Source organism: Lagenorhynchus albirostris, chromosome 10 (assembly GCF_949774975.1).
Source record: "Lagenorhynchus albirostris chromosome 10, mLagAlb1.1, whole genome shotgun sequence".
Taxonomy (NCBI): domain Eukaryota; kingdom Metazoa; phylum Chordata; class Mammalia; order Artiodactyla; family Delphinidae; genus Lagenorhynchus; species Lagenorhynchus albirostris.
The window spans coordinates 16,637,207-16,657,869 of record NC_083104.1 but is presented as its reverse complement, the minus strand read 5'-3'; the positions used below and the strand labels follow the sequence as shown (position 1 = coordinate 16,657,869).

Below are 20,663 nucleotides of genomic sequence, written 5' to 3'. Positions count from 1 at the left end.
CTGTGAGGACAAGTGGGTTTATTATTTTGCAAAGCATTTAAGTCCTTGGAACATAATCACTATTTAATTTATGCATACAACTAAAACTCTAAAATGTTTTTGACAACAAAAAGTCACCAGTTATACACGAACGCTTAACTTCCATCACAGCCAAAATTAACTAGTTTGCGCCTATAATTGTTTAAACTGGCTTCAACAACTAAACTCCAAATCACTAATTAACTTCCTGTTCCAGAAATCTATTCTGTGCCGCCTAGCACTTAGTTGGATTGTGTTTTGTAACCACTCAGCTGACAACTTGGCCTTGTCCTCCTGCTGTGGCTGCCTTTTAACGGAGGTGTCTCCCATAAAATATCTGAGGGAGAGCAGATTGTGCTGTCATAACCAACTCACAAAAATATCTTTGGGACTGTAATCTAAAAGCAGCGCAACCTGCTTGTCTGTCTACAATAAGACTTTGCAATTTTGGAAAAGTAAATCTACGTTTCTTAGTCTAAGAAATTGTTTGTTTGTTTTTCCCCATCTCCAAAGAGAATAATTTGGACCCCATGACTTCAAAGGATGAGACCACCTCTCAGATTCGGGGCTCCCTGTACACAATGTGGCATTGAAAAAGCTTGATGGTTATGCCCTAGCTATGGGACTCATCCTGGCTATGTGACTTCAGGCAAATTACATAATCTCTCTAAGCTTTCGTTTTCTCATTAGTAAAAATGGAGATGATAATAAGATCTAACAGCACAGAGTTGCAGAGATATTGAAAGGAGATAATACGTGTAGAGTTCTGTATTAGTTTCCTTTTTCTCCAATTACAAGTTACTGTAAACTTGTTTAGTGGCCTAAAACAACACAAATGTTTTAGTTTGGGAGGTCAGAAGTCCAGTATGGGTCTCAATGGGCTAAAATCAAGGTGCTATCACGGTTGTGTTACTTTGGAAGGTCCTAGAATCATTTTCTGCTCCTTCAGGTTGCTGGAAGAATTCAGTTCATTGAGGTTATGGGACTGAGATCTCTGTTTCCTTGCTGTCAGCTGAGGATTTTCCCATTTTATAGAGGAGTCTGAAATTCCTTTGTTCATCGGCCCCCTTCTACCATCTTCAAAGCCAGCAATCCCAATCAGGGTCCCCCTCATGCTGGAAATCTCTCCTGCTCTTCTCTCATTACCATACATTTCTTTCAAACACTTTCTCTGTCTTCTTCCCCTTTCAAGTGCCCAGGTGAATACTTAAGGCAACCCAGATAATCCAATATAATCTCCCCATTTTAAGGGCAAACGGTTAGCAACCTTAATTCCATCTTTAACTTTCATTATCTTTTGCCATGTAATGTAATAATGTAAATCATATGTCTTCAGGATAAGGACATGGACGTGTTTGGGGCCAGTATTCTGCTTACCAGAAGCTTTCAGCATGAGGCTCCAGCAGGTAGTAAGTACTCAATAAACAATAATGATAGCCAAAAATTATGTTTACTCTATGCCAGGTGACCTAAGTGCTATATGCATATTTATGTCTTTCACCCACATAGCAACCCTCATAATGTGAAGTATGTGCTAATATCATCATAACCATTAACAAATGAAACACACAAAGTGTAAGTCACTTCGTGTAGCTGGTAGAAGAAAACAGATTTGAACCCCAGCAGTCTGGGTCCAGAAGCTGTGCTTTTAAGTAGGCCCCATTCTGCCTCTCCATTTTAAATATTATTACAGTAAACAGGAAATCAAGAAAGCTTCTGCTTAAACAAATACCTGTAAAGCTAAATTACTTCAATATAGGGCAACGGCAAGATTGGTATTCATCTGGCATATGCTGCCGTCATATATTCTCTTTGCCCTGTGATGCTGGGCCACCAGGAGCTGAGAGGGGGCCTGGGTTCAGGGCTCCCATTCCTTTGTCATCCCAGTTTGAGTCTTACCAGGCAAATGGGGAGGAAACTCCTTTCTAAAATATTCTATGTTGGAAGAGGTGAGATAAATCTCTGTTTCTAGATTTCAAAACCTGGTGAGTATCATCCTGAGAGCATTACAAACAAAAATACTGCTATTGCGGTTCTTGGAACACCTCACATTTTATTGAAATGCTACTGCGTTTCGCTTCATACTGAACACCTACTTTGGCATCACGATGGAAAGTGAGAAGCACATAAATCACCACGTTTCTGGACAACAGAATACCTTTCAGTCTCCTGTACAGGCACATCTCCTTTCTTCCAGGAAGAGAGCGCCCTGGGGGAAGCTCTGGGTTTACAGTCCAAGCTGACCTCACTGCCCACCTGCACCTGAATCAACTTTTTCATCGGAGTCTTTGAAAAATCTGGAGCAGAAGCTAAAAAGGATGAAAGAAGAAAGAATGACAATTCGATGTCTGATTTCATTTCTTTAAATTCCCGTAAATTTCAAAGGTTGACTTTATGATTTTTTGAAGTTTCTTGACACATAAGATATTGGTACTTGATTTATTTGATTGGGTAGCACCTATAGGATGCTTTCAATGCTTAAAAAGTAAGTCCTACCATTGTGTTTTCTGGCAAGTTCCAATTCCTGAGACAATTACTTTATATGAGAATTTTTAAAGTTTACTATGAAGTTTTAAAATAGCTCAATCATGAGCTTATTAAAACTAAAAGCATTTAATAGAATGTTCTTGAAAGTTAGTTCCATGAGGACAACAGTAGGGTTGGTCTCTCTTGTGACTTCAAGGACACAGATGTGGCACAGGGCCTGGCACTCATTAGATGCTCAGTAATGTTTTTAGAATGAAGGCTGAGTACTGAATTTTTATTCTCTTGTATAAACAGTAACAAGATCTATTACAAAATTTTCACGTGGTTAGCTTTAACTTCCAAGTTGGAGAAATATATTATAACATGCATTATTATATTAAGTTACAATATTCCATTAAATACTATAATATGTAGAAAACATTATGCTGGCTAATAATGGATGGAATGCTGATCCTGAAACAATACCTGAACATTCAAGAGACATAAAAATGTATCATTTGAATTAAGTATGTTAACTCAGAAAATCATCCTTCCTTTTGCCGCAAATGCAGAAAAAAGTTAAGAACCGAGTGCATTTCCCCAAATATCTAATCCCCTGTCTTATGTCATATCCCAGTTAATATAACTTATTTTTTATAAGTGGAAATCATAGAAGGAATTATACTATATATATATATATATATATATGATTGCAGATAAAGAAGACATGTTATCCAAAGGTTGCTGCCCTTAAGAATTAGGATCCTGAGAGAGTAACTTTCACTAACACAAATGAAAAATACTTTTATATTTCAATGAAATCTTTTTTTTAAGCATAGATCATATATTTTCCCATATGAAAACCCCATGCAACACTGGGTAGGGACCCATCCATTTGAAAGATGAATAAACTATGGCTCATAAGGTTAATTTAACATAAGAGCACAGCCATGCTTCGACTTAAGATATGGGCAAATCCCACTTTCTCTCCGTCATGACACCCTACTTCTCTGTCATGGATAACACTAGCCAGATTTTCAGTTGATGATCTGTCCCTCCCAAGCTTCAGTCTTCCTGGTGCATATAATTTGTTTCTTAACTTCCAGGCACCAAGGAAGACCTGTTTTCCTCAAACCAGTGTTTTTCAATGAGACACTTCCCATTTCGGGCTAGACAGGACTTTGTTGTGAGAGGCTATCTTGGGCATCGTAGGATATTTAGCAGCTTCTCTGGCAGCTGCCCACCAGATGCCAGTAGCACACGCTAGCTCCCTTCTTCCCCACCTTCCCCTTACACTGTGACAGCCAAAAAGGTCTCCAGAATTTGCCACTATCCCCTAGGGACAAAATCATCCCCAGTTGGGAAATACTGAGTTAGATCAGGGCCTTTCAACCTTCTGGCCATTTGGGTTGGACCAACCACGGGTACGTGACTCAAATCAGGTACATGGGGCCAATGACATGTAGGACTGTGACTTCCATCTGAACAATTAAGAAAGCCATCCTTCTGCCACTAGATTGACGGTGGTAATGAAAACAACGTGCTGGGTAACATCATATGGGGCCAGAGAGTGGTGATGATGCTTGAGCTCTGGGTCAAGTCCAGCTGAAATCCAAATTCTCCATTTTAATAACACTGAGCAATAAACTTCCTCCACTTCTCCTCCTCTTTCTCTCCCTCCCTCCCTCCCTTCCCCCCACCCCCTCTTTCTTTCTTATTTATACATACTGTTATGCTCTGACAATTTTGGTTGGACTTTAAGTCATTTGCATCTTAAACTGTTTTTCTGGACAACTGCCCTAAACATGATATAACATCTCCTTTCTTCTCCTATACCTAAAGTACAAGAAAAAAACAATTCATAATTTCAAGTACTTGAGCCTTGGTCAATTAAAGCTTTGGTCTGCCGAATGCTTGATGTTTTCAGCAGAGTTATTAAAGACAAAGACAACTCCTTTTGAATCAAAAAACTACTGATTTGAATTTTGATATTTACTTTTATGGACCAGCAACAGAGAACAGCAGAGTCACTTATTCTCTTAAAAGGTACTACTTAGTTGGTACTGCTGGAGTTGGATAATAAGGATGTCTTAGGTCAACACTCTCTCCCTGCTGCTTCTCTTCTTCAATCTTTGGGCCTTAATTCTGGTCATAATTGCTGCTTTCCCTTAGAAATCATTAAAATGTGTGCCTTGATTAGAAACCCTGCATGATTCTGCTGTGATACTGAAAATGTTATTAGATGTAGGAATCTAATATGAAAAGTAAATATTTCTGCTTCTGGCAAGTATGGAGGATTTAAGAAAAAAAAAAATAAGACAAGAAAATTAGTCTTACCCACAACCTTGAGCTCAGCACTGGAATAGACGAGACCATGTTTGTTCTCTGCTATGCACTGGAACATGCCAGAATCGGTCACATTTAGGTTGGATATTGTAAGGGCACCATTTTCTATCTGTGTTCTCCCCTAGATGATAATAAAAATGTCTTGTATATACCATTTTAGAAGAAAAAAGATGACCACTGAATCTTATATCAATCATACACAAACCTCCTTAATTTTTCTCATGGGATTAGGCAAACTGACCTGAAGTTTAAAAGTTTCCCTTATTTGAAACAGTGAGAATGACTTAACATAACAGCTAGACATTGGAAATACTAATAAACGTCCCTCAATCAAAAAGTATATCAGTAAAATAAATAACAAAGCACAATGTAAAATATTGCAACTATTTCATTTTTCCCTGTGGATAAAGTTGCAGACTTTAAGAAATCTACCATGCTTCCCACCCCATCAACTGGAAAGGTTCTCACCAGTTTTTAAAATCATGCAAATTGAAGATATTATACATTATGTATTAAAAAGGGTTCTGGGAAACACATTTATTAAAGGTTCGCAGGTATTATGAATGGTTATGTGTAGAAATTTGAAGGAACATAACTGACTTAGTACACAGTTTTTAAAAAGAGCAAAAATTACCTGGCTTGAGAAGAGAAGTGATTGAGAAAATAAGTACTCATGTAACAAGGTAATGAAGTAATCGATACATTTATTCTCCAGAGGCCATGCAAGTTATCAAATACGAAAAAGGAAATTACATTCTACATTTTATTAACGTAAAGCCTTCTCTAATTTCAAAATGAAAAAAAATAGTGCAGTGGACCCTTGAACAACAAGGTTGGAACTACGGGGGTCCACTCATTTGCAGACACTTTTTCAACAGTAAATACTACAGGACTACACGGTCCCTGGTTGGCTGCATCTGTGGCAGAGGAATTGAGGACACAGAGGACAGGCTATAAATTATACGAGGATTAACGCCTGCATTGTTCATGGGTTGACTGTATATCATTTTATGTACTAAATTCATAAAATCACCTTTTCCCAATGAAATTCAATATTGAAAATATTTCCTCCTTGGCACACTGAGTACTTGACTTTATCCTTTTTACCTCTGTACCACTTCTTAGATGAACGTGGGATGAACTGTTCAGATGAATGTATGCAAACTCACCAGTTGACTCTGGCACTGGTCACTAGGGAAGGCATTCATTTACACAAAGTGGGGACAGGGTGGATTAAGCAGGCATGTTACCTTACCTCGAGCACAAGGGCTTCTCCATTTTTCAACCATCGGTAGGAGGGTTTGGGCTTACCACTCGCTCGACATTCCCAGTAAAGACTGTCCTCCACAGCTATTTCCACATCTTTTATGAGTTGAACCCAATGAGGCTTTGCTGCAATGAAAAAGGAAAGAAATTCAAACCACTCCACAATAAAAAACAAATACTTTATCCACATAAATGGATATGACTATGGGCAATAACAGATTAACGTAAGCACAGTGGCTAAAATGATATTTAATTCCCTAAGTATTTACTAAGTGGGTATATGAAACATTTCTATATTTGAGGATGGATGTTACAATCTGCCTTTCCCTAAGTCAAACTCATTATGCTTTCTCTGTTTTTGAAATTCTGGGCACTGTATTACATTCTTCAGATGTCTATTAGTAGGAAAAAAATGCAGGTACACAAAACAGATTTTCTTGTCCAAGTGCATTTTTGAATTATGAGATCACAATTGATAACAACTTAATATGTGAATGACAGCAGATACTAGTCTAAATTTGCACTAAAAATCAGCATCCGTAGAAGAGAAACTTCTACGGTGGAGGAAAAAACTATTTCCTTCAATGTAGAAATAACTCTTAATTAAATACAAACTAGTGAACATCTTACGAACCTCTGTGCAAATGAAAGTGTAGGCAGGGAAAGATGGAAAAATTGCTTCAATTTGAATCAAATGATGTTTTATGAAAAAGAAGTAACTCGTGCCACCTTAAATGATGTATGCAAATCAGCTGCACCAGGTTCATTTGTCATTTTTACTTACGTTTTAAAAGACACTTGGGAAATCCTTTTACAGATGAAAGCAATGTACCACTCATGATGAAAGTCATTCAATACTCATAGCATATTCAGCCAAGTCTCAGCTTGTGTTTTAGGCCCGAGACTAGGAGGTGAGATGTCTTCCTGGTTTCACATTGCATTATGCATGGGATGTGTACTTCGGGATTTACATTTGCATCCTCCATATGCAGAAACAGTTTATCTATTTCTATTTGATTTCAACCATGGGAAGGTTTGTCTTTCCCTTTCTATCTCATAAAATTGCTTTTTTTAATAACTGAAATTGAAATGAAAATATAGCTATTTCGCTTTTAGAGAAAATGTACCCATCTGAGTTTTACCTTATTTTGTTTTTTAAAAAATATAAACGACTTGCCCAGTCTGAAGTGTAGTTCAGTCCCAAATCACTCCTCTCTACTCTATATTAAAACACATTTTCTTCTTTCAGGAATTATCAGCCTCGGTGGATGGGGACTACAAATAAACTCACACATGATCCCTTGACTAAGACTCAAGTTTCTAGCAAAAATTTCCACTGGCTCCTCATATTACTGTTCTCCAAATGGGAAGATAATTTGCCGGACTAAGCCAATCCTGAGATTACAATTGGTACATTTATTGTGATTTTTCCCCTTATTCCATCATATGAGATTCAAATATTCTACTGGACCATTTTTTACATGAAATATTAGAGCAGATAAGCAGAGAACTGTGCAGCATTTATTGAATATACTAGTCTTTTTTAAAAAATAAATTTATTTTATTTATTTATTTTTGGCCATGTTGGGTCTTTGTTGCCATGCATGGCTTTCTCTAGTTGCAGTAAGCGGGGGCTACTCTTCGTTGCAGTGGGTAGGCTTTTCATTGAGGTGGCTTGTTGCGGAGCACAGGCTCTAGGCAAGTGGGCTTCAGTAGTAGCGGCAGGTGGGCTCAATAGTTGTGGCTCAAGGGCTCTAGAGCGCAGGCTCAGTAGTTGTGGCGCACCGGCTCAGCTGCTCCACAGCATGTGGGATCTTCCCAAACTAGGGCTTGAACCCGTGTCCCCTGCATTGTCAGGCAGATTCTTAACCACTGCGCCACCAGGGAAGCCCTGAATATGCTAGTCTTAAGCCAGAACTGTAAAGTAGCTTTCATGAAACTTTCTATCTCATTGATTTCTTTTCTTTTTATCTTTTTTTTTTTTTTTTTTTTTTTGTGGCTGGCCCATGCGGCATGTGGGATCTTAGTTCCCCGACCGGGGATCGAACACGCGTCCCCCACAGTGGAAGTGCAAAGTCTTAACCACTGGACTGCCAGGGAAGTCCTTCTATCTCATTATTTCTAATTTGTTTCTTAGGTACGTATCATATTACCTACATAATGGACTAAAGCAACAGTCTACCTCATTTACTAAGAATAGTGCATGATGTTGGTTGTCTATTGTGCATCCATCTCCTCTCTTCTTTATTTCTAAGATGACCCAACTTTTCGTTGAATTATCCTCTCTTCCATCACCTCGCATTGCCCACAAAACCCAGGGAAACCTGACCATATTCCATGTTCCAAAAAGAGGCTCTTACGTTGTTTATGCCAATTCTCCTAGCTGGTGATTGGTTTAGGAATGAACACGCAGCCAATGAGATTTGAGAAGTGAATTGCAAGATGTTTTAGAGAAAGGAAGGATGAACAAAAACTAATGTGCTAGCCACTGCTGGTAGCCATTCTGTGACTGCAAGGGCAACCAACATGCAGAGAAAGGGAAAAAGTAGATAAGGGCAGAAAACACACCACAGAGAAAATGTGCCAGGACCTGAATATAAGGCACATAAATGTCAACTTAGCTTTGGATGTCTTGTCATACAAGTGTTTTATTATTTGTGCAGGGTCACTGTTCCATACAGATAAAAACATTCCTATTGAAACATTAAGACAGTTGGAATATCCTGTGTTTTCCTGTCATGGTCACTTCTTACCCTGGGTCAGGTAGTGGCTGCTTAGAAAGGAGAAAATAAACTAGGACTTGTTTGCGGTCGACTTAGAGCTATACAGCCACATGGGTTGAGTGTCCCCAACTTAACTCCGTATCATCCCACCAACATGTAGAACTTGACACCTGGGAAATTCCAACTTGGTGCTACGTATTCTAACCTAATCCTGTTACAAGATGGGAGAGTTAGAACACGGAATGACTCATACTATTAAACCATGCCTCCATTTTGTTCCTGACGGATCCTATAACCTTACCATAAAATAAGTTTCAATCTAATCACACATGATGTACGCACAAACTTCACATTCTTTTGAAGGGGTTCGTAATAAGCTCTATAATTTTAGTATTTGTCTTTGCAAAGTTTTTCCTCTCTGAAACATTTTATATACTGTACAAGTTTGCACTGAAAATTATTTCAAATTCCAGTTTTTGAAATAAACAGAATATATTGCCATTTGCTTTTCACAAGTGTTCAATTCCTATTAGTTTTACAATGTTTCTAATGATTAAACTGCAAAAATATATTCACTGAGCTTACATGTTCCCATATTTAATAGTACATTTTGTAAAATCATTTATTTCTGCTTTCTAAAACCTGCTTTCATCAAAATACCTAGTATATTTTTTAATAAAAGGGATTTGAAAGCAAGTTTGGGGAAAAAGGATAATCTAATTTTCCTACAAATGGACTTTAAATAAAGGTAACGTTACTAACCTTTCTTTACCCAAATTGAGCAGTACATCAAATAACTGTGCTTACAAATTAAAGGCAGCAAACATGGTACACCTACGCTATTGGAAAGGATAGAATAACACTGAGGAAGTCAAGTAAGCCTGGGTTTATGTGGTTTGTCTAACGCAGTAATTGCAAGTTTTCCCAGTAGACAGTTTCTTTCTGCTTAGTGAAGACCATAAAGAAAGATACAAAATCCCATTTTCTAGAGGTAAGGGCAGATAGAAAGATCTCTCCTTGTTACGGTTAAGTGAGTAAATGGTTACTCTTAGGAAAAAAAGTGAAATATTTCATTATCATATCAATCAGTTTAAAATGCAGTACGAGTAGATCATGCCTCCAACTTCATTGCAAAAATTAATTTTTTAAAATTCCTTCCATGATAAATATCCTCATTTAACAAAATGTAGAACAGAAAATGCTGGACACTGGGATTCTGCTAAAACCTCCTACTCACCCCCACCCAGTCCCAATAACAATAACTTTTAGAGAGATCAAAAGTTAAAAATCCAATATGCCCAAAGTGAAGGCTCACCATAGTAAGTGAGACGCCCCCTGGCGACATTTCTTCCTCGTGAATTCTCAGCAATGCATTCATAGGAACCTGCATCTTCCTGTTGGAAGTTGGGGATTTCAAGCACACCATTGGACTTCCTCAATTTAATTTTAGTGGAAAAAGGCAGTCCGTCACTTCTTCTCCAATTAATCTGAGGTACAGGACTAAGAAGAAATTTTTCAAGTTATTTGCTATTTTAAACAGATGTCTGGAAGCCTTTTAGGCTTGACAAAATAAAACTTTCTTAGGATAGAACAAAAAAGGCACAGATTTTCAAATGCAGAACACAGCCAGTTGTCAGTGATACAAACCTGCAAATGCAAAGATTTATCTCTTTAAGTTGATATTTTAATAAAATAAACTGTGCATTTTCTCTAGTTAATTCATGATTTAGAGAAAAAAGTCTAATGTATACTCACTGTATTATAATACAACAAATGAACAAGCAAAAGAAAAATAACACCGATTTAGTTTATGAAATTAGGCAGACACAGTCATTCTCCGTAAATCACCTTTAAAGTTTCAAACTAAATTATACATGTACATTTCCCCTGTATTTTAATTTTTTCTTTGCTTCTAAATGAAAGAAAATTTTAGAAAAGAAGGAAAAGAAGAGGCTGTTAAAAGCTATCTTGATCTCTTACAGCAACCTAATATTTTAGCGTATCGGTATAAATGTTACAAAACTTACTTTCCAAGGGCAAAACATTCCAACTTCACAGTTGAACCCTTAGCTGCTGGAAGAGTTTCTGGAAACTGAACTTCTATTTTCGGTTCATATTCACCCATCACTCCTGTGAATCCACAATACAAAATTAGTGGTTTCAACGTTTCCTTTGGAATTGTCCCATTTTTCTTAAAACTTTTCTTTTTTTTTGCTCTGTTTTCAACTAACTCTTCCTTATGATTTGAATTACTCACTAGCCGTCTGGTAGGTACTTTTAGAAGCAGTGCTACCTTGGGCCAAACTTGCGACATTAATAAATATGTGGGAACTTTGGATTCCGTGATTCCTAAGTTACAGCTTAAAGAGCAGTTCTGAGAAAACCACTAGGCCTTTTACATTATATAAAACGAGAGGCTTTTTTATTCTGTATTCAATTTGGACATTTCTAGTCAAACCGAAATATACAATGTATTATGAGTTCTTAAAATATCCTAAAGAGCAAAAATTATGGGAGGAAATTTACTTAATGGTACCCTGGTAGCACAGACACCAATCTTAAACTAATTGACTACCAGGAGACAAGAAATGGTAACTTAATAAATGGGAAAGGTCAAATTCAATTATAACTGACTGGAAAGTATTTTGTGGCCATGGCATTGTGCTGTATCAGATACGGTTTTGCATAAGTGGGACAGTTACCCAAGCTTCCAAATCTGCTTACTCTGCAGTTCATGGGCTCCCTTGAAACAGTCATTGAGGGGCTGAAGAAACACCTGTTTTCCTTTTTTCCCCTCCAGTTTTATTGAGGTATGACTGACAAATAAACACTGCATGTATTTAGGTTGTACAATGTGATTTTTTTAGGGCATACAATGTGATGATTTCATATATGTACACACTGTGAAATGATTACATCAGTCAAGTTAACACATTTAACACCTCACAATTACTATTTTCAATTTTTAAAATTAACTTTTTTTTCTGTAGTGAGAACACTTAAGATCTACTCTCTAAGCCAATTTCAAGTACACAACACAACGTTACTATATAATCACTACGCTGGTGAGGGTAGGGGAATGGGGGAGATGTTGGTCAAAGTGTACAAACTTTCAATAATAAGATGAATAAATTCTGGGGATCTAATGTACACACCTTTTCTTTTAATTTTCTTTAGAGATGCTTTTTAGCCTATAACAAAATATCCAAAGCTTTAATAGCCTCAAACTGGCAAAAATAAGGACTGCTGACGTCACGGGAACGCAAGGTGAGCCCCAGGCTCAGAGGGCCTTGCGTTTGGCTTAATGACCTATTGCCACCATCTTGAAATTCTTCATAATTTTTGAACAAGTGACTCCTCATTTTCATTCTGCACTGGTCCCTGCAAATCAGGAAGCCAGTCCTGAGTAAGAATTATGTACAGGGACCTATGGTTGACGGAATCATTTTAGCCATTGTACTCATAAATATTTTTTCTTTTGAAAAAAACCAAAATGATAATTCTTCAGGATATACTTTTCACTTCTCTCAATTTGTTTTTTCTTGTATTCGTAACAGCATTTCCACTCAGAATTGCCCCTTGAAACATTTCCTACCATCAGAACGTAGCACCAAAGGAGTTGGAGAACCCAGCACTCTGGCGTTTGTCACCATACTAGTCACCACACACGTGTAATTTCCCACATCCAGTGGTTCCACCTTGGCTATGTAGAGGTGGCCTGTCTCTTGAGAGACAAATCTCCGACTATCTTCTTCGACAAATGATGGATATTCATTGAAGATCCAAGCATATGATAGTTCTAATAAAATTTTTAGAGAAAAGAAATTCCATCATGAAGGAAAATTTTCCACAGTATATTAAAAATATCTGAAATCACCTTTACTGCAAAGCAATGCTGAGTGCTTTTATTGCAGGTCATGAAGAGAAACGGTTATGAGACATGATGCTGTGTTCATTCTAAACTATTATGGAGGTCACTGCTGATTAGCATTCTTCTGGGAGCGATATTATCACTGTCATCATTATCGCCACTCCAGATACCTCCTAACAAGTATCTTTGGCTTCAGTCTTGCTCCCTTTTATTTTGTATCTCCATACTACATGTCCCATGATCTTTTAAAATTACCAATCTCATCACGTCAACTCCTGACATAACACTTGCAGCAATTCCTCGGTAGTCTCTGGAATAATGCAAAATTGCTTAACATGAAAATGAGACCCTGCATGGTTAGGCCCCTGCTTATGGCTTTAGCAACTGAGAAGCCCAATACTCTTTCTTGCATCTGGGTTTTTATATATGCTGCTCTCGGAGGCTGCAGTGTCCTTTTTCTCTCTCCAAGGCTTCTTTCCTTTTCAAAACCAAACCCCATTCTGTCATAACTTCCAAATGTTTTTCAAAGCTTGGTTCCAACATCATGAATCACCTTCTCAGAGAAGTCTTCCTCAACCCTCATCCTCTGAGTAAGTGCTTCTGTACAGAGCAACTCTATGCTTATACTACTTAAAGTACTTACCACTTTTTATGCAATGATCTATTTACTTATCTGTCCTCCCACCACTTGGTAAACAAATAATGTCAGATTTTATCCTGCCTGCTTTCTCCTCCTAAAATTAGCAAACTGAAACATCCAAGAACATTTAACAGTCCTCAATAAATATTTATTGAGTTAATTACACTAAAATTATGCTACTATCTCCTACGTCAGGTCCACTATTAGAGTTTTCCTGAACTTTGGGATCAAGGAAAACTAACTTTCCCCAAAGGAACTGTTGTTTTCCTCCTCTGAGATAATGAGGACTAAATAACACTATGCTGCTTTGTTCTAGATGCCTATATTTTTTAGAAGCAAGTTGTTATTTAAGTATAGTTATTGTGGTTGGTTTATTTGATTCTTTCTTTCTGTGGCCCTATTTTCTTTTACAATTCCACTAATCTTATGGCACTGGTTCATACTGTAATGCTTTTCCAAGAGAATCTTTAGAAAATATATGTAATCAAAATCAATTTTAATGAATAACAAGTTCCAAAATGTATTTATAGCATAATTCCAATGGTGAAGGGTCTTTCTGCTTGGTAGAGGGGGACAGTACGTCAGTACAAAAATACAGTGAGATAATGTGTCAGGACTGGGTGAGAGTTCCTGTGGGGTTCAAAGGAAGGAGTGGTGACATTCTCAGGACTGAAGAACAGGTCTTAAAGAACAGGTGAATATGAAGGGGTAAAAGTGCTCCAGGTGGAGGGAAGAGCATGTGCAAGGGGAACAGGGTAAAGGGCAGTTAAGTACCTGATGGAAATGAAACATGACTGTGCCTCTCTTCCATTTTCAGAGCAAATTCTGATGATTTCCAAAGGTTAGCAGGTCAATGGCATACTGTGCAGATGTTGAGAAACAATGGTTTGTAATCTCGAACTGATCTTTATGTCATGCTATCATATCAGTAGAGAGTTTCGTGAAATTCCACTCAGTCATGTGATAGATCGTGAAATCTAAAGTTGTTTGTTGGATTGTATGAAAAGAAATGTATCTCAAACATCCACTCCACAATTGGCTTCCTGTCTACCCTGATGGTGCTTTCTCTTGCACTAGTGCTAAACAAACCACAGAGTTGAAGAATGCTGGTAAGGTAGGCTTAATGTGTTCTGGGATAGTTAAAACTGACAGCTGTAAAAGCAAATAAACCTTTAGGCTCTTCCCTTGGCTCTAAGTATCCAGTCCCATCCCAACATTCCCCATGGCCCCATAACCTCCCCTTGCTTTAAAGGAAGCAAAGCAATCTTATTCTGCTTTCCAAAGTGTTCTATTTATGATGTGAATATGACCGTACCTCTCCCTTTAATCCAGGGGGAGTAAAACATCTACTGCTCCCTGACATAATAGACCTTAGCTGGGTATTAGAAAAAGTCAATCTTATTAAACTAGTTTATACTAAAGTGAGAATGGCTGATGGAAAGAAACTGATTCAGAAATCCTAAAATCTAATACATTCATGAAAGAAAATATTATAGAGCAAGAAGAATGTATGAACAACAGCTACATGCAACAACTTGGAATAAATACTACCTATGTAATTTTGACTGAAAATGTTCGATACCAAATAAAACAAGACTGCATTTGTAGTATTTCTTTTAATCCCAAATTAAAATGGATACTACTTAAATATTGTACTATTATTATATTGTTAAAGAAATACTGTGGCAGCTTTGCCTATATGACCTAGTAATGACTGCTAAGAGAAGTAAGGGAAGGATATCAAAATTAAAATCATTTTAAGGCTGCTCCCAAAATGAGCGTGAAGTAGCGCATATGTAAGAATCACAGAGTGGACTGTGGTAGACACGGAAGGGTCCCAAGTAGGTCTCGCTTGAGAAGAACCTACTGCATGGCACACAGTTAACTGATGGCCTCCAGCCACTCGTGCATGTGTGCTGTGGCTTCACTTCCCCAGGTTGCTACCTGCTAATGGGGCTCCATGGGGGTGTTAATGCTGGCATTCCTGCAGGATTCCTCATAAGGGCAACTACGGCTTGAGGACTCCCCAACAGAAGGGCCACAATATTTTCAGAACTGTGCTGTGCCCTGGCATTCTTCCTGCGCAAGTTTTCCTCCCCTCTCTGTTCAAAGCTATCAGACCTGAATCTCGGTCTGAGTCTCCCTCTACCCATTTCTGCTCGCTCCCCCCTTATCCTTCACAGGCACTTCCTCAGGTCTTTTTTTTTTTTTAATGTCTGATTCTCTGATGCCATCTTGTAGTCTCCTTCTTAGGGGACCTGAACTGACATGGTGTTGTTGAAATTGAGTAACACACTCGCCTGGGTATTAAAAATTGCCCCTCCCCTTGGAGGAAATGTCTGTTTTCACTGAGTACCTTTCGGATAACTGTCCCTCTCCCCAGCCTGCATCAAGATAGTCCCCTCACCTCATCCCCCAAGCTCTTCAAATATACAAACCAATCCCTGGTTGATTCTTACTACCTGCCCTCCATACAAGCCCAGATAAGTCAGCATCCCAGAGTCAGTGTAAGCCTATCCTGAGACCACCACCCAATCCCCCCACCCAACAAGCAAAGAAGGAAAAATTCCACCATTGACAGAAAGTTCATCTTTCTGGGCTAAGTTACTGAGCAGAAGCCTTAAAGCACTGGCTTACAATGGCCTATCTATTGGAATATGATGTAACTAGAATAATACAATGGTCTTCCTCCACTATTTCTTCCAAACACATCCTCAGAAAAGTAAGAGAAAAAAAAAAGATCTTTAACTAACAACACAAAAAACTACCTCTAAGGTTTTGAGCTGGAATAAGCAGAAGAAACAGGAAAATTAGGAAGAAAAACCACTCTGGGGATGGAAAAGGTTGTACTGAAAACAGATTTTGAGACTCAGGCAGGTAACCTAAAAGTAAATGCCCAATACGTGGGTAGAGACATAAATACAACTTTAAGAGAGAGCCTGGGCCTAATAAACATAGGCAGAACAGTGGCCCCCAGAAGAAGTCTACCTCCTAATCCCTAAAGTCTGAACATGTTACCTGGTGGGGCAGGAGGGACTCTGAAGATCTGATTAAACTAAGGATGTTGAGATGGGAAGATTATTCTGGATTATTTGGGTGGGCCCAATGTCACCATAAGGGTCCTTATAAGAAGGGAAGTCATTGAAAGGACATGTAATGTCAGAAGCAGAAGTTGTAGTCAGAGGAAGATATTTCAAGATGCTAAACTCTTGGTTTGAAAATGAAGGAAGGGGCCGTAAGTCCAGGAATGTAGTTGGCTTATAGAAGCTGGAAAAGGCAAGAAAACAGATTTTCCCCTTGAGCCTCCAGAAGGACGGCAGACCCGCCAACATCTTGATTTTCCGTCAGGTGAAACTGGTTTTGGACTTTGGACCTTCAGAACTATGAAAGAATAAATTTGTGTGTTTTAAGCTACTAAATTCATGGTAATGCATTACAGCAGCAATAGGGAAATAATATACATGGCAGAGGCAGTCTGCAGATGTGATCAAGTTGAGAATCTTGAAATGGATCTGGGAAGGCAAACATGTAATCACAAAGGTCCTTATGAGGAAAAAAGAGAGACGGGAGGGTCAGAACTTTGACTAAGAAAACAGAGAACAGGGTGATGGGATTGCTGGCTGGGGGCCAAGATTGCCAAGCGATGCGGGCAGCCTCTAGAAGCTGCAAGAGTAAGGGAACAAAGCCCTTGATTTTAGCCCACTGAGACTTGTGTTGGACTTGAAGGGGAGCAGAATATACCACCACAAAATATGTCTCTTTGGCAAAAAGATCATTTTAAGTTGATGATTTTTAAGAAGGAGCCGACAGAAAAAGCTCTGAAAGCTTGAGTAGAAATTACACTTTTTAAAGAGACGTTTACATTTATAAGGGGAATCTCTGTTTGTAAGGATGCCTGTCTCCCTGTACCAGGAAGAAAAGGATGACTAAACTCTTCTCCATGGAGAAGACAAGAACTTAAATCTGCATAACCACCTTACCCTTGTTTACTGTAGTTTTCCTGACCACCTCCCATAACAGGCCTCTTCCTCCCACACCCCAACATTTTCTTTTCTTTTATATTTAAGGTGGTGGCTTGCGCCATTTCAGTTATCCTGGGTAACGCCTATGTATATATGAAATACACACACACACACACACACTACATATATAAATATAAATATATAAATATATAAATAAATAAATATATATATATATTTATATATATATATATGGAGAGAGAGAGAGCTTGGAAGGGTAGAGGGAAAATTATTTTTCCTCCTCCACAGGTTTCTGACCTGCAGCACTATAAGATAATAAACCTGTGGCATTTTGAGCCTTGAAATTCGTGGTAATTTGTTGCAGTGGCAACAGGAAACTAATACAAACGACGATGACAGCTAACAATGAAGTGCTCACTATGTATCAGGTACTAAGTGCTGTAGACACAATTTTCAAAGAAAAGCAAACAACCAAGGACAAAAAAGTGGAGAAAGCCTCCGCTCTTGATGCCTAGGGAAGAATTAGATTTTACATAATCCGTTTATAAAATCAGTACAATTAGGGAGGGGTAATTCCAAAAGTGGTATCAAACTACGATAACCTCAAAGCAAATCAATTAGTGACTGATCGTTCTGTACAAAGATTCAGACCCTTAAAGACGTATGGAAAGAGGGTTTCCCTGGTGGCGCAGTGGTTGAGAGTCTGCCTGCCGATGCAGGGGACACGGGTTCGTGCCCCGGTCTGGGAAGATCCCATCGTGGCGCGGAGCGGCTGGGCCCGTGAGCCATGGCTGCTGAGCCTGCGCGTCCGGAGCCTGTGCCCCACAACGGGAGAGGCTACGACAGTGAGAGGCCTGCGTACCGCAAAAAAAAAAAAAAAAAAAAAAAAAAAAGACTTATGGAAAGAAATAAAACCTGTAATGAAAGGTACACAGAATTCTGTAGCACTGACCTACGTTTCTTTATAGATTTTCTCATTGAGATGGAACGAAATATAAGTTTTATGTCTTAGAGTGAAGAGAGAGAAGATCTGCACTATTTCATGTATTGCTTGCATGTCTTTGTTGAAATATATATGGCATCACTCTGACTGAAAACATTAGAAAATCATGTGATTTACTGTGTTCTGAATAAGGTAAAAAATACCTGCCGCAATACTCTCAGAGTTTATTCATCATAAAAATCTGCATTTGCAATAAATGTTAATTGTATACTGCAAAGTAACATATATATCAAATCAGCATTCTTTGGAGACTTTTCAACATCATTTTACGCATGATGATAAATAAAGAGCTATAATAAAAATGATGATTTTATATACTCAAACAAGCTAGGCTTTACAGAACCCTTCCCAGCCTCCCGTGTATAATGTGCATAAGCACATTGTCCCAAAACTTCTGGGCTGCTGGACGTTCTATTAACAATGCTACATGAATATTGGGAATGTGAAATATTTTTTATTAGAGGACAAAGAGGTTTTACCAATCAAAGCCATAAATTAACAAAATGGAGCACTGAAACTCTGCTTTCTAAAAAGTAATATTTGATGGAGGACATCACTCCTCCAATCACATTCCTTCCTGCGTCACTTAAGTGTAAGGCCAGTCAGATTTAACATGAAACATGTCACCTTAGTGTTTACCTGGAGATACATTAACACACATACTACTGACATTTAAGGGTTTACTTCTAGTTCCATTATAAAATTCTATTGTGAGGGGTATCTAATCCTTTGTATAGGCATTTTCTAGAAGAAATTCTGTCAAATAAAATTGCAGTTGGGCAAATTTGTGCAAGTAACATTGGCGGTTTTCTGTGGTGCCAAGTGGGAAGTCTGACCTGCTTTTTAAATATTTAAACATATTTAAGTATGTTTAAATAAAACATATTTAAAAGGGTCTGAGAGCTTGCTTGATGTCATCAAGATTTTTATCTTGATTTTAACTGATTCATACAAGTTGGGAAGGAAATTTTGCTACAGAGCTTACACATGACACCACACTGATCGAAGGTCTGGGACACACTCAAAAATCTAAAATGTAGAAAACTGAAGACAATTTAAGTTTCAAAGAAGAACAGATAGATCAATGGTTAATGAAAAGTCTGTACCTCGAAGCAGAAGGGGTCTATCACCACTTCTGTCATTTCAGCGTCTTGTCTTTCAAAAGCTTTTTTGTAAGTTGTTGCTTTGGTGACAATATTATTTATATAGGTTTCCTTGCTTAGCCCATAAAGGTCTGCCTAATCCATTCTGATTCAGAGTACTAACAAGCCTGGCTTGTTAAGGTTCTAAGATTAGGAGAACGATGATCAGGGAGGGAAAACACTAAAGGTGACATTTCTTTCCTCCTTTCATACTTGGGGGACCATGGGTCAGCAAGGAATGACTAGGAGGTCAAGCCCAGATGGCTGCCTGCTTTGTAAACTACATCTTTTGGAACAAACTCACGCACATTCAATTGCTATTGTCTAGGGCTGCTTTCAGGCTTTCAGAGTAGAGTGAGTAGCTTCGACAAAGACTATATGGCCCATGAAGCTTAAAAGATTTATCTGATCTTTTAAGAAAAAGTTTGTTGACTCCTGTTCTAGGTTAATATTATCTCCAGACCAAATTATGAGTTTGGCAATCTTTTAAGATCCCTTGTCTTATTTATTTTTCCTCCTCTTTTCCTTATAGGGCTGTCATGTTGTCCTACCTTTGTGAAAAAATATTTCACAAAGGTCATGCGAGACCGTTAGCCTCCTGTACTCCACATTTCTTTGTTCCTCTCTCTTGCTTTAGTCGCTACCATTAGGGACTACATACCAACCATTCCACTGTGTAATAGAAGCTTCCAAGAAATAATGCAGCCCTGTGACCACCACTTTTAGTTCTACTATTTTCTTTTAGGAATGGGGAGTATTTTCAGTGGGTACCCACATCTTCCATCACATTCTGACTGGAGTAGGCACTGACATCCTTGTCTCATTTTTAGGCTTCTGCCAGGGAAGCTCCTCTCCTAACAAGGGCCTTCATCTCTCTCCTGGTACCTTGGCTGCTAAAACTGATACGGTGCCAAAGTGAAGCTCTTTCTTCCATATTTGTTGAGGTAAAAATGTGTGGTGCCCTCTAGAGGCTATTTGTATTTTTGCTTGTATATACACATTCTTCCTTTCATGAAGAACATTTATTTATTTATTTTTCCACTGACCCTCCTCTCTCTCATTCTTAGTTCAAGTTGTTTTGGTGGGATTGTCTCCTTGCTGCAAGGAAATGTCAAGATGAGGAAATACAAGTGGGAGCTTGACACTCAATACCTGATGCCTAGCAATGATTTGGGGTTAATGTGGAGACGGACTAGCAAAAACATCGG

General features: G+C 38.4%; 1 protein-coding gene across 1 annotated transcript in view; it reads right to left on the bottom strand.

The window, feature by feature from the left end:
* CNTN3 (contactin 3) overlaps nt 1–20,663 on the bottom strand; it is a 313,770-nt gene that overhangs the window by 82,067 nt on the left and 211,040 nt on the right. The window contains exons 6-11 of the mRNA XM_060163886.1: nt 12,415–12,618; nt 10,847–10,949; nt 10,135–10,319; nt 6,086–6,222; nt 4,822–4,951; nt 2,177–2,327 (exon numbers count right to left, since the gene is read on the bottom strand). Of these exons, the coding sequence (XP_060019869.1) occupies nt 2,177–2,327; nt 4,822–4,951; nt 6,086–6,222; nt 10,135–10,319; nt 10,847–10,949; nt 12,415–12,618 (910 nt within the window). The remainder of the gene's footprint in view (nt 1–2,176; nt 2,328–4,821; nt 4,952–6,085; nt 6,223–10,134; nt 10,320–10,846; nt 10,950–12,414; nt 12,619–20,663) is intronic.